Genomic DNA, 19,377 nt, shown 5'->3' on the forward strand with positions numbered 1-19,377 from the left:
TCTCTAAAGGGCAGCTAGCTAGGCCACCCTACATATCGTCTTAAGGGATGGGTATAATACCATGATTCTTGTAGTAAAACCTACATCAGTCGAGGGCCATCCCGATTCCTCTTGCATGTGGTAGATGTATTTAAAGTATCTAGGTTTCTGAATAAAGCATCCCTCTCATCTGGAAAAATTGGCAGCGCATAGGTGTAATGATAGATAGGGCATCTGCTCAATGGAGCATCTTAATTTGGTAAAATATCTAGAAACTTCTGAAAGACTTTCCATATGTTTATTGCAAGCAATGTTGTAAGGCATATTATGAAATGCATTCCGAAATTCGGGTCATTAAACATCTATTCCTGCTGCAGAAGAACATTTGCACGGAGCCCGAATATAAAACACTGATTCAATGGATGATAAAGAAAAATAAGACAACCTGTCCAATGTCAACTGCAGGATTTAAGCTTTTTCCACAGTCATAAATAAGATCGGTTTGGATTAGCCTTGTTTCTCCTGTAAGAACATTGATTTCAACCTGCAGCAGAAATTCCACATTTATAAACTAATGCAGCATCTTGAATACCATTTTGATAATATCCGACCTTATACCTCACTTGCTGCTGCACCATAGTTAAGATATCTTTTCGTGCTTTCATCTGGAAACCAGTGAATCTGTGCTGACAAATCAATTTGATCGAACTTTGCCTGCAAAATCAAGAAATATAACATCAACAATTTCTTAGGTTCTGTATCAATGAGCTATAAATACAAATAAAAAACAGTGCAGTTTGAATCTGATGATAGTCACTCACAAAGTTGAAAAGAATTAAACTCTTTCACACATAGCAGGGACTAGCAAAACGACAAGATTCCCATCAGCATCATTAGTACCAATGATGTTTCACTTATAGCATTTCAGGAAGGGAAGATAATCCTATCTCGTTAACACATTCAATATCACAAGCCTTTGGCTAAGTGTTTGTGCTCTAAGCCTTTGATTAATCTGTTTCAAATTCTGACCATTTTTAGAAAAGCAATTGAGGATGAACCACTCAGGGAAGAGATATGAGAGACAGGTCAACAATCAATCATGGACATTGTCATTGGTCTGCAATTCGTCTTAGAAAAAACAAAGATATTGTTATGCTCTAGCCGAGATAGCATGACCTCGGATAGATTGGTGGGCATTTTCTCTAAGATGACCAACTTTTGTAATAATTAATGCGCATAATTAAATGGTCAAGAGAAGTAACTGCCAAGGTCCTAGGTGAGGGCGTAATGGCATTGACTAGATAGTTCTAATAGGGCTAGGGCCTAGGTGCATCTAAATGTGCAAATTGCCAAGGGGCAATTGTTTTAAAAGGGAACCCCAAGAGAGGGGTGAAAAAGGATGCATCTAAGTAAGGGCCTAGAATGTGAACATGTGGCCAGGAACTATCTAGGGAGATGTGGGTCTCAAGGATAAGGATGAGGAAAAATAACGAAAATAAAATCGACGTAATGAGACGAATCCTATCCTGAGAGTATGGCTGGGTGGATTAAAGAGTTGCCATCGCCCGTGACTGCACTTGTGTAGAGGAATTAACTAAGAAAGGGGTTTAACATTTGGTATCAGAGCGCAAGGAACAGGAAGAGGTTCGTGAGCTTTGACGGAAGCTACGGACGAACAGCAGAATTCTGGATGGAGGTTATCGACGAGAAGGGAGGCAGCGCACGAATTGGAGTCCTTGACGAGCAGCGATCGACAGACACAGACTAGTGGGAAGGCACGTCGTCGATCATAGCAGGTGACGATTGATATCGAGAAGTCTGAGCGTAGTGGAGCGCAGGAACGTAGGGGGTCTACGAATTGGCGATCTCGCAGCGGCCGTGAGCAGGGACGGGTTGATAGCGTGGTGGTTCGCCGGTCAGACGGGACTTCTGAAATTGTGGCTGGAATTTTCGAAGGGGCACCTTATCGCAGGGCTGCTGACAAGGTCTGCGTATCGTCATCTGTGTGGGAAAACGACGACAAGCAGACAGACAATCACGAGTTGGAGGCGTTTTCTTTAGTCGCGTGATGGCTGATTTGGATCCAGGGAGTGTTTGTGTCTTTCGAAGAAATTTCTAAGTACCTGTTAGTTCGTTTTTTTTTCTAGCAGGGACTGTCGTTTATTTTTCTGTGTATAAGAGAAGGGGGGGGAAAAAAAAAAAAAAAAAAAAACCCTCTTCCATTGTGAACTTATGGAAGCAGAAGGACAGACTTCAAGAATAAATCCTAGCGAGTCTAGAGTACAGTCAACACAACCAATGTCACATCAAGCAGCACCTACATTGATTGGTAGGATTTCAATACTAGAGGATGCTTTACAGCAGATTATGAACCAGCAGCTTCAGGTGAATGCTGGTCAAAATGAGATTAGGGAGATGGTGCAAGCCTTGTCGGCTAGACCGTCTAGGATTGATAAGGGCAAAGCTCTAGCTGAGCCAGAGCCCAGTGTACATTCCTTAGAGCGCGCAAGGGTCAAAGTACCTAATATCGCTAATTATAGACCGGAGAAGTACGCTGGTCGGATGACCGAGCGCAGCTCTGATGTGATCGAGGTTTGGTTGCACAAGTGGGAAGAAGCCTTCGCCATTTGTGAAATTAAATCCGATCTAAAGAAAATCCGCGAGGCCACACACCTGTTTATTGAGGCAGCGGATAGATGGTGGATAAAGCAACAGAAGGATCAAGTTGCTCCAACCACCTGGGAAGGGTTCAAAGCTGAATTCAAGAAACACTTTCTCCCACCTGATGAAGAATCCCGAGCTTGGGATGCTTATAGAAATCTTCGTCAGAGGAGCTTGTCAATGGCAGAGTACACTGACAAATTCAGGGAATGTGTTATGAAAATAACAGACCCTCTCCCTAGGTCGGTTCAGTTAAAAGACTATATCTATGGACTGAACGACAAGATAAAAATGGAAGTTCGGGCTAAATATGTGACCACACTAGATGAATCTATAGCAGTAGCCCTGAACTATGAGGATGCCAGAGGTAGGTCTGGTGGATTTGTGCAGGCAGGGACTCAGTATGAGCACCCGAGGAAAGGGGGATTCCAGAGGAAATGGGTTTCAAAACCAAGTGTCTCGCAGCCAAGTGGCCAAACCAAGCAGGTGAAGCCGGTTGAGGGACCAGTAAAGACAAGTACCACCGTTGGGGTAAAAAGGAAAATAACTCCAATGGCAGCCCGAGCTTGGTCAAAGTCCTCGTTGACCCCTGAACAAAAAGAGAAAGCTAGAAAAGAAGGATTGTGCTTCGGCTGCCTTCAGCGACATCAGTGGAAGGATTGTCCACTGAACAAAGATCGTCGCACGGCTAGTATGATAATATCTGAATGCGACGTGGAAATGCAGGAGAGTCCCAGTGCGGAACATATGCAGATGCAACTGGCGGGACCTTCTCAGAGGTTAGTACCTTGTTTGTTATGTGTATCTGTTGCTAAGTTAGTGACGAGTGCACCTGATAACATCCTATCTAAGCCCGCAGCAACGGGGTATACAGCCTTCAATGATACGGAGTTAATCAAAATGAAAGGGCAAGTGGCCAGTCATGATGTCATTGTGTTGTTTGACTCGGCGTCAACTCACAATGTGATTAACTCCAAGCTCGTGAAGAGGCTGAAACTAAAGACAAGTCCATCTGACTATGCGTATACAGTCAGGATGGCAGATGGAAGTTCAACTGAAGTATGGGACCAAAGGGTTACCCAGTTGGAGCTTCGAATTCAGGACTATGCTGAGAAGCTTGATTTTGAAATGACCAAGCTTGCTCATGCGGATATAGCCCTGGGAATGGCGTGGCATTCTAGTAAGAATCCAGCCATTGATTGGAAAAAGCACGTATATCAATTCAAGATGAATGATGTGCTTTATGTCTTGCGAGGTGAAAAAGATATACCTCAGGGACCGTTGGTTTCCGTGATGGAAATCAAAAAGGCTCAAGTAGAGTTTTTGTACCTTTGCACCGCATCGGTAGAGTCGGTGAATGATTCTTCGACTAGCACTGATGTTACGCAAAGTGGTGAGATGGCCAAGCTGGCTAATCTTATAACAGAGGAGTTCTCTGAATGTTTTAGGGATGAACTACCTTATGGGTTACCTCCAGAGCGGAAAGTTCAGCATAAGATTGAACTGATCCCGGGGGCAGAACCTGTAAACAGACCTCCCTATAGAATGAGTTTTACTGAAGAAGCGGAGGTGCATAGGCAACTGGAAGAATACCTCAAGTTGGGGCAGATTCAACCAAGTTTCTCACCTTTTGCTTCACCAGTGATATTGAAGAGAAAAAAGGATGATACGTTTCGCCTCTGTATAGATTACAGAGCATTAAATAATATCACTGTTAAGCACAGGTATCCGATGGCTCGGATTGATGATTTGCTAAATGCATTACATGGAGCCGTGATTTTCAGCAAGATAGATCTTAAGTGCGGCTATCATCAGATCCGGATTAGAGCCGAGGATGTGCATAAAACCGCTTTCAGGAGCAGGTTTGGTCATTATGAGTTTTTGGTAATGCCCTTCGGACTTACCAATGCTCCAGCGACCTTCGTCATGCTTATGAACGATTTACTACGTCCGTATATCGGAAAGTTCGTAGTACATTTTATTGACGATATCCTGATATTCAGTAAAAGTGTTACTGAGCATCGTGAACACTTAAGGATAGTGTTCAGTACTTTGAGGAAAGCCAGTCTTTATGTGAATAAAAAGAAAACTATACTGTGTATGGTTAGGCTTGAGTATCTACTCCACAGGGGGTAGAAATGGATCCGAAGAAAGTGGCTGCGATACTAACTTGGCCAATCCCTCAGAGTCTGACTGCGTTGCGATCATTCTTGGGGTTTGTCCAGTTTTATAGAAGGCATATCAAAGGATATTCCGAAATAGTATCGCCATTGACTGATCTGACCTCAGATAAAGTACCTTTTATTTGGGGACAGAATCAACAAGAAAGTTTTAACACCATAAAACAAGCTGTGGTCAGAGGACCGGTGTTAAAAATAGTTGATCCCCAGAAACCGTTGTTCCTAGAAACCGATGCAAGTGGCATTGCGGTAGGAGCAGTCCTCCTTCAAGAGGGAAGGCCAGTAGCCTTTGAAAGCAAGAAGCTTTCTCCCTCTCAAAGGAATTGGCCAACTCATGAATTGGAGTTGTATGCTGTTATCCATGCTTTGAAAACATGGAGGCATTATCTGTATGGTTCAGAGTTTTATGTGGATGTGGATCATGATACTCTGAAACATTTCTGTAAACAGCCTGACTTGAGGGGCCGCCAAGCTAGGTGGGCAGAGCTCATGCAGGAGTTTAATTTAACGATTCGGTACCGAAGAGGAAAAGACAATAAGGTAGCTGATGCGTTGTCTCGCATTATGCACAACCTGAGTTTCACGGTATTAGAGAGTGCTCTAATGACCGAGATCAGAGAAACTCAAAAGGTGGACGAGTTTGTCCAGAGCTTATGGCCTAAGGCTCATGTGTTAAAACCCGGGGAAAATGAAATGGATGACCTGGCATCCAGAAAAGGCCAAACTTATGCAAGATATGCCATAAGGGATGGTATGCTAGTTAGAAATGGCAAGGTTGTAGTACCTAGTCAGAATGATCTCAGGCAGAGAGTCATTCGACAATGCCATGATAGCCCGTGTGCGGGACATCCAGGAGTCGAGAAGACATATGATCTCGTGAAGCGAGATTTCTTTTGGCCAAAGATGAAGAAGCATATTCATGAATATGTGACACGATGTTTCTCGTGTCAGGTAAGTAAGGCCGAGCGGGTGAAGCCACCCGGACTTTTACAACCCTTGGAAGTACCACTAAGTAAGTGGGAGAGCATTTCCATGGATTTTATTGTAGGACTACCTGCAACACAAGGAGGGTATAATTCTATCCTTGTGGTGGTTGATCGTCTAACCAAGATGGCTCACTTCATTCCGACTAGAGAGTCTGTTAGTGCCCCACAAGTAGCGGATTTGTTCATTAGACATATATTTCGTCTGCATGGATTGCCTAGATCCATAGTGTCAGACAGAGATGTCAGATTTACCGGTCACTTTTGGACAGCGGTATTTGAGACACTAAGGACTGAGTTGGGAATGAGTAGTGGGGATCATCCTGAGACGGATGGTCAGACGGAGAGAGTCAACCAGACTTTAGAGGATATGCTGAGGGCATATGTGTCATTGAGGCAGCATACATGGGACAAGTGGTTGCCATTGTTGGAGTTTGCCTACAATGATAGGAAGCATTCATCTACTGGGTTCAGTCCGTTTGAGCTGAACTATGGTTATAGACCAGCCAATCCGACTATAGTTGGAGTACCTCAGAAAGTACCTAGTGCCGCGAACTTTGTAGTTCAGATGCGGGAGATGCTAGCACTTGCGAGAGCTAATATCCGCCAGGCTATGGATAGAGCCAAGGTGTATGCGGATGATAATCGGTCTATAAGAGTATTTGAAGAAGGAGAAAAAGTTTTTCTCAGAATTCCTTCGCACTCGAAGTCGTTGACTTCAGGAGAGTGTGCTAAGTTATCACCTCGATACTGTGGGCCGTGGTTAATTCTGAAAAGAATAGGCAGTGTAGCCTATAAATTAGAATTGCCACAGGGGTGTAAGGTGCACCCGGTTTTTCATGTTTCGCGCTTAAAGAAATTTTTGCATACAGGTGACTCACTAATCGAAGGTGTGGTTTTGTTTCAGGAGATAGAGGATATTGCAAGGCGCAAACCAACAAGAATCCTGGACCGAGGAACAATGCAAATACGAAATCGGAAGATACCCACGGTGTTGGTTGCATGGCATGGTCAGCCTCTATCGGAAGCTACCTGGGAATCCGTGTACCAGTTGCGGAGAGCATTCCCAGATTTCATCATCGAGGACGCTGATGCTTGAAGAGGGAAGGAATGTTATGCTCTAGCCGAGATAGCATGACCTCAGATAGATCGGTGGGCATTTTCTCTAAGATGACCAACTTTTGTAATAATTAATGCGCATAATTAAATGGTCAAGAGAAGTAACTGCCAAGGTCCTAGGTGAGGGCGTAATGGCATTGACTAGATAGTTCTAATAGGGCTAGGGCCTAGGTGCATCTAAATGTGCAAATTGCCAAGGGGCAATTGTTTTAAAAGGGAACCCCAAGAGAGGGGTGAAAAAGGATGCATCTAAGTAAGGGCCTAGAATGTGAACATGTGGCCAGGAACTATCTAGGGAGATGTGGGTCTCAAGGATAAGGATGAGGAAAAATAACGAAAATAAAATGGACGTAATGAGACGAATCCTATCCTGAGAGTATGGCTGGGTGGATTAAAGAGTTGCCATCGCCCGTGACTGCACTTGTGTAGAGGAATTAACTAAGAAAGGGGTTTAACAGATATCCCATAGGATAAAGATGGACATACCTCACAAGTTTGGTCTTTCAAACTCCATATTATTTTCCTCGCCTAAACGCCAGACATTCATCTCGTTTTTATCAAAGCAAAGAACATGGAATATGGTTGCCATTGCTAGTTTTCTTATAGTGATACAAATTCATCCTAAAAGTTGCTCCTGTTTGATTTGAATTATAATTATACACCAACGAATGTGGGCAATAAGCAGGGGGATTGGGAGTGGCATCAAGACACCAGGATGTCCTATATATATAAGCTGACAGAGATTGGAGGGTGCAGCCAGAAGGTAGATGACAGTTTTGAGTGGTCAGGGGTCCACATCTAGGCAGAACCCTATCTGGTAGATGGTGGCACACTAAACGCATTCGTTTGTGTCAGGTTTTGTCTATTTGTTTGAAACATTCTATAATACATGATCTACTATTCAACTCTGTTGTTGTACTGTTCAAAGATGTAAGTCTGCATCTCTCTCTGTCCAATTGTGCACATTAAGGAAAGATTTGAAATAGCTTAGTGTGATTTGTGGGCATACTTTTTCATAATATTCCACTGCTTGATTGTTTGCTGTAGTAGCAAGCAACCTCCACCTCTGTTTTTTTAACAAGTACTTGTTGGATTCAGAATTCACAAATGACAGGGCCCTGTTTTTGGAGGTTCATCCAAGAATCTAGAAAGGATTCGGCTCTCACGAGAGTGCCAAAATCACCTGGAACAAATCAGTGGGCTTTCCCACAAGGACTAAGATGATCCAAGATTGGAGGACAGACCTAGATTTCCATTGGATCCCCCAGGGACAAACCACGTCATACTGTTGTCAAGGTGGGTCTAGACATTTTAGTAGAGCAGCAGATTTCCCTAGTTGTCATGTGCACGGATTGGTCTCTGACGTGTACTGGGTACACAAGACTAGCTCAGGTAGCCTGGGGAGGCTTAGAGCTAGGCAGGCTTGATTCTCGGGTTGAGTGGCAAGGGTACGAACCAGTTAGAGGTCTTCGCTATTTTTGGCGCTTGGGGCTCGAGTCTATAAAAGGGGCCCCGGGGTTCAGTTCTCAGGGAGCCGATGGGAGCAAAGTTTGTTCCCAGGCGCTAGGATTTGGTCTTCACTATTTTTGGCGCTTGGGGCCCGAGTCTATAAAAGGGGCCCAAGGGTTCAATTCTCAGTGGAGCCGATGGGAGCAAGTTTCGTTCCCAGGTGCTAGGTCTGATCCTCGATTGAGTCACGAACGCGCACCTGCATCTTAGCGTAGCCCAAGGCCCAGTAGAAAATCCCAAGCTACACAGCGCCACCTGGTGGTATGGGACACCAGGCTGGTTTGGATCTGGTTGGGAGTTCGTGCCAATAGCTCAGCTTGTGGCTCGGAGGGGACATCTCCTGATTCGGGATCACATCCCATAGATGTCATGGTTGGGTGGTGAGCAGCCTGCTCAGTTTTCTCACGTTGAGTGTGTTCTTGTGTTTGCTTACAGATCAGAGGTTTCAGGAGTGCTGGGACGTGTCAGTTGGTATCAGAGCTACAAAGATGGATCCAGTGACCTTGTTAGGTTTCTTTGTGGATGGTTTGCCTGACTCGTACAAGTTGCAGTTAAGAACAACAAGTGTACCACGTTGCAAGAGGCCATGAATTACGCGCGTATTTATGATGATACCATGGCTAGTGCAAAGGGAACCACAGTTTCTGACACGAGTGGGAAGAACAAACGAAAGTTCTTCCAGTCTACCACTGGTACCGGGGAGACGAAGTCTATAGACAACGCCTCCAAGAAACACTTGACTCATGCGAAGAATGGTCGTGCCCATTTCCTTCGTACCTTGAAGCTAAAGAAGGAAGGACGTTGCTTCTTCTGCGAGGAGCGAGGCCACACTAAGAATGATTGTCCTAAGCGCAAGAACCAAAAGCAAGCGCTGGGACCGAAGCTCCAAGCGGGTCCGGGTACCAAAGCCAAGGGAGCTAATCAAGCCGCGATGACAGGTATTTCTGTAAATGTCATTACCTGCCCACTTTCTTGTAATTGCACTTTTAATACTTCGTTATTTGGTTCCCATGATCTTTTCCGAGTTTATGGAGAAGTTAGGGACCAAAGAGTTCACATTCTCTTTGACCCGGGCAGCTCTCACAACTTTGTTCATTACAAACTTGTGCAGAAGATGGGGCTGTCCATGATACCTAGCGATCACACCTATGAGGTGCAGCTTCCAGCTGGGAAGCAGTTTTGGGATCGCAAGATTGAAGCGCTTTCTATCCGGATTCAAGAATACACAGCGGCTCTTACGCGCTATGTTATGCACTTGGAGCATGTGGACTTGTTAATCGGAATAGAGTGGTTTAAAACCCATGATATTCAGATTGGATGAAAGGACCATACTCTTTCTTTTTTAGATAAGGACATCCAATTTTGTATTCAGTGTGATAATATTCCCTCTTCTCAGGGACCTATTGTATCTGCGATGCAGCTTCGGAATATATTAAACACTTCTCATTATGATGTCTATCAGTGTGTTTTGATTCCGCTTTCTTCATTTATTGTCTCTGTTAATAACAAGAATGATTTAAGTGTGTTTGAACACCGTGAATTGAGAACGTTGTTAGATGATTTCAAGGATGTATTTCCTGCTCAACTGCCGGAAGATTTACCTCCAGAACGGGCAGTAGATCATCGCATAGACTTAGTACTTGGGGCTCAACCTATTAGTGTTCCACCTTATAGGATGAGCCAGCTTGAGGAGGATGAGTTAGCTTCACAGCTACAAGATTATTTGAATATGGGCTATATTCGCCCAAGTAAATCACCTTGGGGAGCACCTGTCCCCTTAAGGAAGAAGAAAGATTCTACATGGAGAATGTGTGTAGATTATAAATGATTGAATAAAGTGACAATTAAGAATCGATACCCTCTACCTCGTTCCGATGATCTGATAAACCGTTTGGCCGGAGCGAAGTATTTCACTAAGATTGATTTGCGTACGGGTTATCACCATATCCGTATCTATGCTAAACACATAGATAGAACCGCATTCCGAACTAGGTATGGCCACTACGAGTTTCTTATATTACCTTTTGATTTGACCAATGCTCCTGCCACCTTCCAGCAAATGATGAACGATTTGTTCCGAGATTTTCTGGGCAAATTCGTTGTAGTGTTTTTAGATGACATCTTGGTATATAGCCGAACGCTTGAGGATCACATAGGACACCTCCGGATTGTCTTAGTTATTCTAAGACAACATAAGCTCTATGCCAAGATGAGTAAATGTGACTTCTTTATGAAGGAGATCATTTACTTAGGACACAAGATTTCTTCTGAAGGTATTAGCATTGATCTGGATCGTATCCAGAAGGTTTTAGAATGGCCTATCCCTCAGACTGTGAAACAACTTCGTTCTTTCCTAGGATTTACGGTATTTCTACGGAAGTCTGTGCGTGATTATTCACATATCACAGCACCCCTGACAAACATATTGAAAGGTCGTGGACGCAGGTCTACCCAGCCGATCTCTTGGAATGATGCATTGAATAAGGCTTTTGAAACCTTGAAGTTTTCTATCAAGGAAGCACCCGTTCTTGCATTACCCGATCCTACCCGGCCTTATGTTTTAGAAGCCGATGCGAGTGATTTTGCGATTGGGACAGCTCTATTCCAAGAGGGCAGACCTGTAGCTTTCGAGAGTAAGAAGCTAGATGACACCCAATATCGTTGGCCCACCCTAGAAAAGGAACTCTATGCTGTAGTGTATGCCCTTAAGGTTTGGAGACACTACTTGTATGGTTTGAAGTTTCTCGTATTGACTGATCATCAGTCAATTAAGTATGTGTGTGATGGGTCTGAATTGAGGGGACAGAAAGCTAGATGGGTAGAATTAATGCAAGATTTTGATTTTAAAATACGTTATCGAAAGGGTTCGTTGAATAGTGTGGCGAATGCCTTAAGTCGAGTCAAGTTTGTAAATGCTATGTCATTTACGGAAATATCCTCAGACCTATTTCAATCCTTGAGAGGGCTTTACGCAACTGATAGTCATTTCAGTTCTTATTGGAAGAGAGTCCAGGATGGGAGCTCCATGGTTGACTAGGACTCAGGGGTTGTGCCACCTACGGTACAGGCGACGGGAGGTCGGTGGATGATTAGGAACGGCTTGCTGTTCCAGAATGGAAAGATTTGTGTGCCAGATGTTCTGGAACTTAGATCCAAGATTCCCTGGGAGTGTCATGATGCTCCTAGTGCTGGACATCCGGGTATACATCGGACGTTGTCTCTTGTAAAGCATACCTTTTATTGGCCTAAGATGCGTGCATTTATTGAAAACTATGTAGTAGGTTGCCGGGTTTGTCAGGTTACTAAGGCAGAACGCCTTCGAAGCGCGGGTTTATTACAGCCACTGCAGATTCCAAGTAATAAATGGGAAAGTATTTCCATGGATTTTATTACTGGTTTGCCTCGAACGCGCAAGGGTCATGACTCCATTTGGGTCATAGTCGACCGTTTGACAAAAATGGCTAGGTTCTTACCTACTAGAACAACTATTTCAGCTGTTCAGTTGGCTCACGAGTTTGTGGACCACTTGTTTAAGCTGTATGTTTTGCCCTCTGACATAGTCAGTGACGGGGACTCGAAGTTTACAAGTAACTTTTGGACACTTGTTTTTGAGAAGTTAGAAACTACTCTAAGTATGAGTTCCTCAGATCATGCACAATCCGATGGCAGTATAGAGAAGGTCAACCAATTGGTTGAAGATATGCTTCGGGCATATGTTTCTAAGAGACAATCTTCATGGAAAGATTATCTATCTATGATAGAATTTTCTTATAACAGTGCAAAGCATTCGAGTACTGGTTACAATCCTTTTATGCTTATGTACGGGTTTCAACCTAAGTCACCAGTTATGGTTGGGTTAAAGGGAATCCAAAATGATGCTGCAAAGACCTTCTTGCAAGACATGCAGGAAATGTTGCATTTTGCTTAGGAGTCTATTAGAAGTGCCCAAGATCGGGACAGATTTTATGCTAATAGACATCGTTCACCTAGAGAGTTCTCTGAAGGAACGCAGCAAGAGCTATCTGATATATTTGGACTGACTCATCACTATGCCCCCCTCAACATTAGCAAACTGGATGCCCAAATGGTAGTGCAACCTGCCCACATCTGACATTGCAAATGATTTCTGCAAATCTGCCTTGAAATCTGAAATTTTCTGCGTGTCTCTTCCGGACATAAAGAGTGGCCCTTAAAGACTGTTTTGGAACCCAAGAAATATACAAAAAAGTATGCATCTTGGCATACAATGCCTACAGTGCCTGCTGCAAACCATAAAGGGCCTTTTTCAGCCCGCATACCTTAATTTCAGAACCTGCAATTTCAAATCCTGAAGGCTGAGTGACTTACACCTCTTCCAGTAATCCACATGAAGGAAAGCAGTCTTATTATCCAGCTAGTATACCTCCCAATGCCTATGCATGCAAGAGCAATGACACACCGAATGGTCATAATATGTGACATGGGAGTATATGTCTCCTCACAGTCAATGCCATGTTGTTGAGCATAGCCTTTCGCAACAAGGTGGGCTTTGTAGCAGTCAACAATGCCATCAGCATTACGATTCAATTTGTACACCCACTTAGTGCCTATGGCATGCTTGCCTACTAGCAAGTCACACAACTCCCATGTGTCCTTTGTATGAATGGAATCAAGTTCAGCTTTGATGTCATCCATCCATTCTCTGCTATCAAATGCATCCTTATGACAAAGAGGTTCCTCGTTACAAGCAATAGCAATCAAAGCAACATGAAGAAAATTGCCCTGCATTTGTTTTTGTGCACCTCTGTTGCGGGCAGCCAAGGGCTATCCCATTGAGTATCCAAGATCCACCTTGGAACTCTTTTCTGTTGTCTAATGACAGGTTGCTCCTCATCAACTGCCTAATCAATGCCATGATTATCAATTGGCTGCAAAGGAGGCTGTGAGCTGCTAGAAGCATTTGGAGCATCGGCACTTCTGTAGCCATGATGGTAGTCATAAGAGCATAGTTAGTAGTTTCAACCTGAATTGCTTTGCCTTTCTGAGCATATGTCAATCTGGCTGGTGGTCTGCTTTCCCTAGTAGACCGTCTAAGTTGTTGTGGTTCTGCTTGGGGTGCTTTAGGCAATTCTTTCTCTTTTTAATCAACCTTTTCTGTAGATGACTGAGTAATCGGTGCGTCTATCTCCTATGTGTTTGAGGTTTTCCATTTATCCATTGGAAGCACCACTTCAGCAGCAGATTGAGCAGCATACAAACCTTCATCCATGATACTTGGAGGAGCATAGAAGGAGGCTGATTGTTGCAGACAAAGACCTTAGAAGAAGTCTTCATCCTGGGCTAGCATTTAGGGCAACAAGGACGGATCAAAGGGGGAGCTTGGCCGTTACCATTGGGGTGTGGTTCAAAGAAGCAAGGAGGACAAGCAACCAATGTCAAGCACATGCCTTACCAATCCTTGTCCCTCATCTAACCACACCTCAATGTCAGACATCCTGATTGTGACATTGGGGTCTACATACCTTACCTCAGCAACATCTAGAGACGTCACCACGAAAAACTCTCCATTGATTACGACATTAGCCATATCCTCTGAATGTGAGTTGGACCCCTTCTTGTTCTTCTGATCAGCCTTCTTCTTTCTGCAATCCTTCGCAAAATGTCCCGGCGTATCACATTTGAAACAATTCTTCTTCTTTTTTCTTTTTTTCTTGTTTTCCTCATCTGAAGAGTCCCCTCCATCATTGGTCCTTCTTGGGCTTGCAACTGCTAGCCTTACCCTTTCCCTTGTCTTTGCTCCTGTCCTGAGTTGTAAGGGCACCTTCATACTGTTAGGAAATGGAGTCAAGATGAGTGAGTTTGGTGTGTTCTAGGATGAATTCTAGTCTAGTGTGTCCTATGGATGCCAAGTGTCACATTGGGAGTTATCCCATATGCATTGGTGTTCATATGTGTGTGTGTTCTATATAAGAGCTATACTTGTCTAGTGTCAAATCAAGTGAGTATCAAGCCTACAACCTCTCTGGTCTACATGTGAGTACTTTCATTTTGTTCATTGCAAGTCTAGTGTGTCCTATGATGCCACGTGTCACATTGGGAGTTATCCCATATACATTGGTGTTCGTATGTGTGTGTGTGTTCTATATAAGAGCTGTACTTGTCTAGTGTCAAATCAATCAAGTTTCAAGTCTACAACCTCTCTTTATTTTATTTCCATTGAATTATGTCTCTCTTTGAGTATTATTCTCTCTCTCCCTAGCCCACCCTCTCTCTCTCCCTCTCCACCATGCACCTTCATGTGGTATCAGAGCCTCCTTTCCTACCTTCCCTTATCCATGCTCAATATAGAGAATGAGGGAAGCCCACAAATGGAAGCCATCCTCTCCTCCATGATTGAGCTACCTATGTGAAAAGGAGCAACTCGGTCACCATTCTTGTGGGTATTTCTGGGCGTCTTCGTAGAAGAAAAAGACAACCTGTTTTTCTCTCAAAACCACTCGTTTTTGCCATTTTGGGGGCATTTTTGTAAAGGAAATAGTTACTTACTGTTGTGGAGATGTTTAAACTACTGCTCACCCTAAAAATGATCTCATTTGGAACCCATTTTTGAAGAAACTACCTACTTGAAGAAAGCTATTGCTACATCGACCATTGGCGTCATTATGCGTGCCATTGCTGCTCATTGCCTCTTCTCCTTCACATGAACTGAGCTATTCTCATTTTGCCCACAAATTCCTGCTCCATCTCTCGCATGATGACATCTCTATCCTCCGCCTCTTCTGCTTTCAGTTCCAGCTCTCAGTTTCGTCTCTTTTCCCGCTCCTAAAGTGCTGAAGAATAAAGTTGCCATTTTTCGAGGTACACAATGCGTTCTCTCTCTTCAAACTCATTGCTCTTGGAGAAGTTCAAGGAGGAAGGATTCTCTACTTGGCAAACTAAGGTTCAATTGCTCCTCATGAAAGAAAATGTATGGAATGCTATTGAGGATGACGCTCCCACAACGGATTCTACACAACTCAAGACATGGAAGCAACACAACACAAAAGCTATTGCTATCGTCAGACTTTGCCTCGATGATACATTGATTCATTACATCGACTTGAAATCAACGGCAAAGGCGATATGGGCGCATCTCGAGAATCTTTTTGGTAACAAAATCACAAACTCCAAGGTTTTCTTGAAGTTTCAATTTTATAATTCGAAAATGAAGGATAGTGATACCTTGAGTGCACATTTAGAAAAAATTAAATCTCTTGTGCAACAACTTTCCAATCTAAAGTATCCCCTAGACGACGAGGACAAAATGGTTGTCCTCATGAAGAGTACAGAAGGAGTCGCTCACTTTGAGCATACTCTTGAAATACTTAGGCTTGCCACGACTACCTTTGATGATATGGTGGCTCTTCTACTCGAATAAGATCGTCGAATAAAGATTCTCCGATCTCTTCTTCAAATACTACAAAGGCTCTTGCCTCCACTATCAGATGGAAAACCAGGCCTACACCAGCACATGGAAAGTCAAAGCCATTCAAGCCTCTCAAGTGCACCTTTTGTAACAAGCTTGGTCATACAAAAGACAGATGCTACCAGAAGCTTGCCAAACAGCAATCTAAGGACCATGCCAGTTGGGTTGCAACTGCCACAAGTGACGATGAAGATGACGAGCCTCCAATACAAGGTCATGCTCTTACTGCTGAAAACCCACATCTCTCTTTCCCTCTAGAGGAGAACGATGGAGATGATGATCCATATATTTTCTAAGCATGGTCTATTTTGGGTACTCTGCCTTGGGTTGTTTCAAAAAATGAATGGAATAAATGATGTGTGTTGAGTCAATAAGGTGTTTGGCACCATGTCCCGAATTAGTCCCTAGAGTCAAGACGGGGATGTATTATGGGAGCCAGGTATTGGCTTTGATAGGTCTATTTATCAAGCCCGGCATGTAAGTTCCAAGAAGTTGGAGCATTAGTCTCCTAGACCTCCAAGTTAGCCATGCATCCATGCATGATGAACGTCTGAGCCATGTTAGTTAAGCCTCTGAGTCTATACCATGCTCACTAGCCTCTGAGCCATGCTCACTTGCCTCTGAGCTAGCATGGGATCCATGTCCAGTTCTAGACCGTCATTGCACAGTTTGATGACCGTCATTGCCATGCTCTGTTCTTGGTTCCATTCCAATAGTCATTCACCTTTCCTCCATTGGGAGGTGTTATGAAATGGAGTCAAGATGAGTCAGTTTGGTGTATTCTAGTGTGAGTTCTAGTCTAAGGTGTCCTATGGTTGCCACATGTCACATTGGGAGTTAACCCATATGCATTGGTGTTCATATGTGTGGCTGCGCTCTATATAACAGCAGTACTTGTTTAGTGTCAAATCAATCAAGTATCAAGGCTACAAGCCCTTTGGTCTACAAGTGAGTACTTTCATTTTGTTCATTGCTCTTGCTATTTCATTTCCATTTCATTATGTCTCTCTTTGAGTATTATTCTCTCTCCCTCGCCTACCCTCTCTCTCTCTCCCTCTCCACCATGCACCTTCATGTGGTATCAGAGCCTCCTTTCCTACCTTTCCCTTCTCCATGCTCAATCTAGAAAATGAGGAAAGCCCACAAATGGAAGCCATCGTATCCTCCATGATTGAGCTCCCTTCCACTCCTTTCTCCCCATCTTGTTCTGTTGTCCTACCTTGGCCTCATCTTCGGAAGCTATGGAGCCTGGTTTGTTGCCCACATGAAAAGGAGCGACTCGATCACCCTTGTGGGCATTTGTGGGCGTCTTCATAGAGGAAAAAGACAATCCATTTTTTGCTAAAAACGCTCGTTTTTGCCGTTTTGGGGGCATTTTTGTGAAGGAAATAGTTGCGTACTATTGTGGAGATGTTTCTACTACTGGTCGCCCTAAAAACGACCTCATTTGGAATCCGTTTTTGAAGAAACGACCTACTTGAAGAGAGTTGTTGCTACATCGACCATTCGCGTCACTATGCGTGCCATTGCTGCTCATTGCCTCTTCTCCTTCACATGATTTGAGCTATTCTCATTTTGCCCACAAATTGTTGCTCCATCTCCCACATGATGAAATCTCTATCCTCAGTTCTAGTCCTCAATTTCATCTTTTTCCCGCTCCTAAAGTGCTGAACACTGAAGTTGCATTTTGCCAAGGTAAACAATGAGATCTCTCTCTTCAAACTCATTGCTCGTGGAGAAGTTCAAGGGGGAAGGATTCCCTACTTGGCAAACTAAGGTTCGGTTGCTCCTCATGAAAGAAAATGTATGGAATGCTATTGAGCATGACGCTCCCACAAGAGATCCTCAACAACTCAAGACATGGAAGCAACAACACTCAAACATTATTGCTATCATCAGAGTTTGCCTCGATGATACTTTGATTCATCACATCGACTTGAAATCAACAGCCAAGGCGATATGGGCGCATCTCGAGAATCTTTTTGGTAACAAAATCACAAACTCCAAGGTTTTCTTAAAGTTCCAATTTTATAATTTGAAAACAGACAATAGTCATACCTTGAGTGCACATTTAGCAAAAATGCAATCTCTTGTGCAACAACTTTCCTGCCTGAAGTGTCCCCCAGACGACGAGGACAAAATGGTTGTCCTCATGAAGAGTATAGAAGGAGTCACTCGCCTTGAGCATACTCTTGAAATACTTAGAATTGCCACAACTACGTTTGATGATATGGTGACTCCTCTTCTTGAAAAAGATTGTTGGAACAAAGATTCTCCGATCTCTTCTTTAGATAATACAGAGGCTCTTGCCTCCACTAGCAGATGGAAACCCAAGCCTGCACCAGCACATGGAAAGTCATAGCCATTCAAGCCTCTCAAGTGCACCTTTTGTAACACGCTTGGTCATACGAAGGATAGATGCTACTAGAAGCTTGCCAAACAGCAAACTAAGGACCATGCCAGTTGGGTTGCAGCCGCCACAAAGTGACAATGAAGATGATGACCCTCCAACACAAGTTCATGCTCTTACTGCTGAAATCCAACATCTCTCTTTCCCTCCAGAGGAGGACGATGGAGATGATGATCCATATATTTTCTTAGCATGTTCTATTTTGGGTACTCTGCCCTGGGTTGTTTCCAAAAATGAATGGAATAAATTACGTGTGTTGAGTCAATAAGGTTCTCTGCCTTGGATAGTCATCCTAAAATTATATATTGCTTTTATATTTATAGAGTTGGCTCCATGTCCCTAATTAGTCCCTCGAGCCAAGAGGGGGATGTATTGTGGGAGCTAGGCATTGACTTTGATAGGTCTATTTATTAGGCCCGGCATGTGAGTTCCAAGATGTTGCAACGTACATTAGTCTCCTAGACCTCTAAGTTGGCCATGCATCCCTGCATGATGAACCTCTAAGCCATGTTAGCTAAGCCTCTAAATCTATGCCATGCTCACTTGCCTCTGAGTTAGCATGGTATCCATGTCTAGTTCTACACCGTCATTGCACAGTTTGATGACCGTCATTGCCATGTTTTGTTCTTGGTTCCATTCCAGTAGTCACTCACCTTTCCTCCATGAGGGGGTGTTAGGGAATGGAGTCAAGATGAGTCAGTTCGGTGTGTTCTAGTGTGAGTTCTAGTCTAGTGTGTCTTATGGATGCCACGTGTCACATTGGGAGTTATCCCATATGCATTGGTGTTTAAATGTCTGTGTGTGCTCTATATAAGAGCTGTACTTGTCTAATCAAGTATCAAGCCTACAAGGCTTTTTTTTCTTTCTTTCTTTTTTTTGGCAAAGAAAGGAACCTTCTATTAACGCTTGAAAGACTTCATACAAAACAGCAGCCCCAAAGGTGCTGAGCATGGAAAAAACGATAAAAGGCTTAAACAAAGACCGGCCTATTCCAGAGAAACCCAGCTCACTGCCTAGGGGATCTCTAGTATTAGGGCTAATAGCCAGGTAGCGAGAATATACAACTAGCGAATCCCTCGCGGAGTGTCATCA

The 19,377-nt window shown here is 43.6% G+C and overlaps 1 protein-coding gene across 1 annotated transcript in view; it reads right to left on the bottom strand.

The window, feature by feature from the left end:
• Positions 1-19,377, bottom strand: part of LOC147888703 (putative aldehyde oxidase 2) — a 40,788-nt gene that overhangs the window by 9,916 nt on the left and 11,495 nt on the right. Inside the window, exons 7-8 of the mRNA XM_087392465.1 lie at positions 598-693; positions 425-523 (exon numbers count right to left, since the gene is read on the bottom strand). Coding sequence (XP_087248591.1) covers positions 425-523; positions 598-693 — 195 coding nt within the window. The remainder of the gene's footprint in view (positions 1-424; positions 524-597; positions 694-19,377) is intronic.

This window comes from Dipteris shenzhenensis, chromosome 21 (genome assembly GCF_047967505.1).
Source record: "Dipteris shenzhenensis isolate YYH24624 ecotype China chromosome 21, Dip_SZ_1.0, whole genome shotgun sequence".
Classification (NCBI taxonomy): Eukaryota; Viridiplantae; Streptophyta; class Polypodiopsida; order Gleicheniales; family Dipteridaceae; genus Dipteris; species Dipteris shenzhenensis.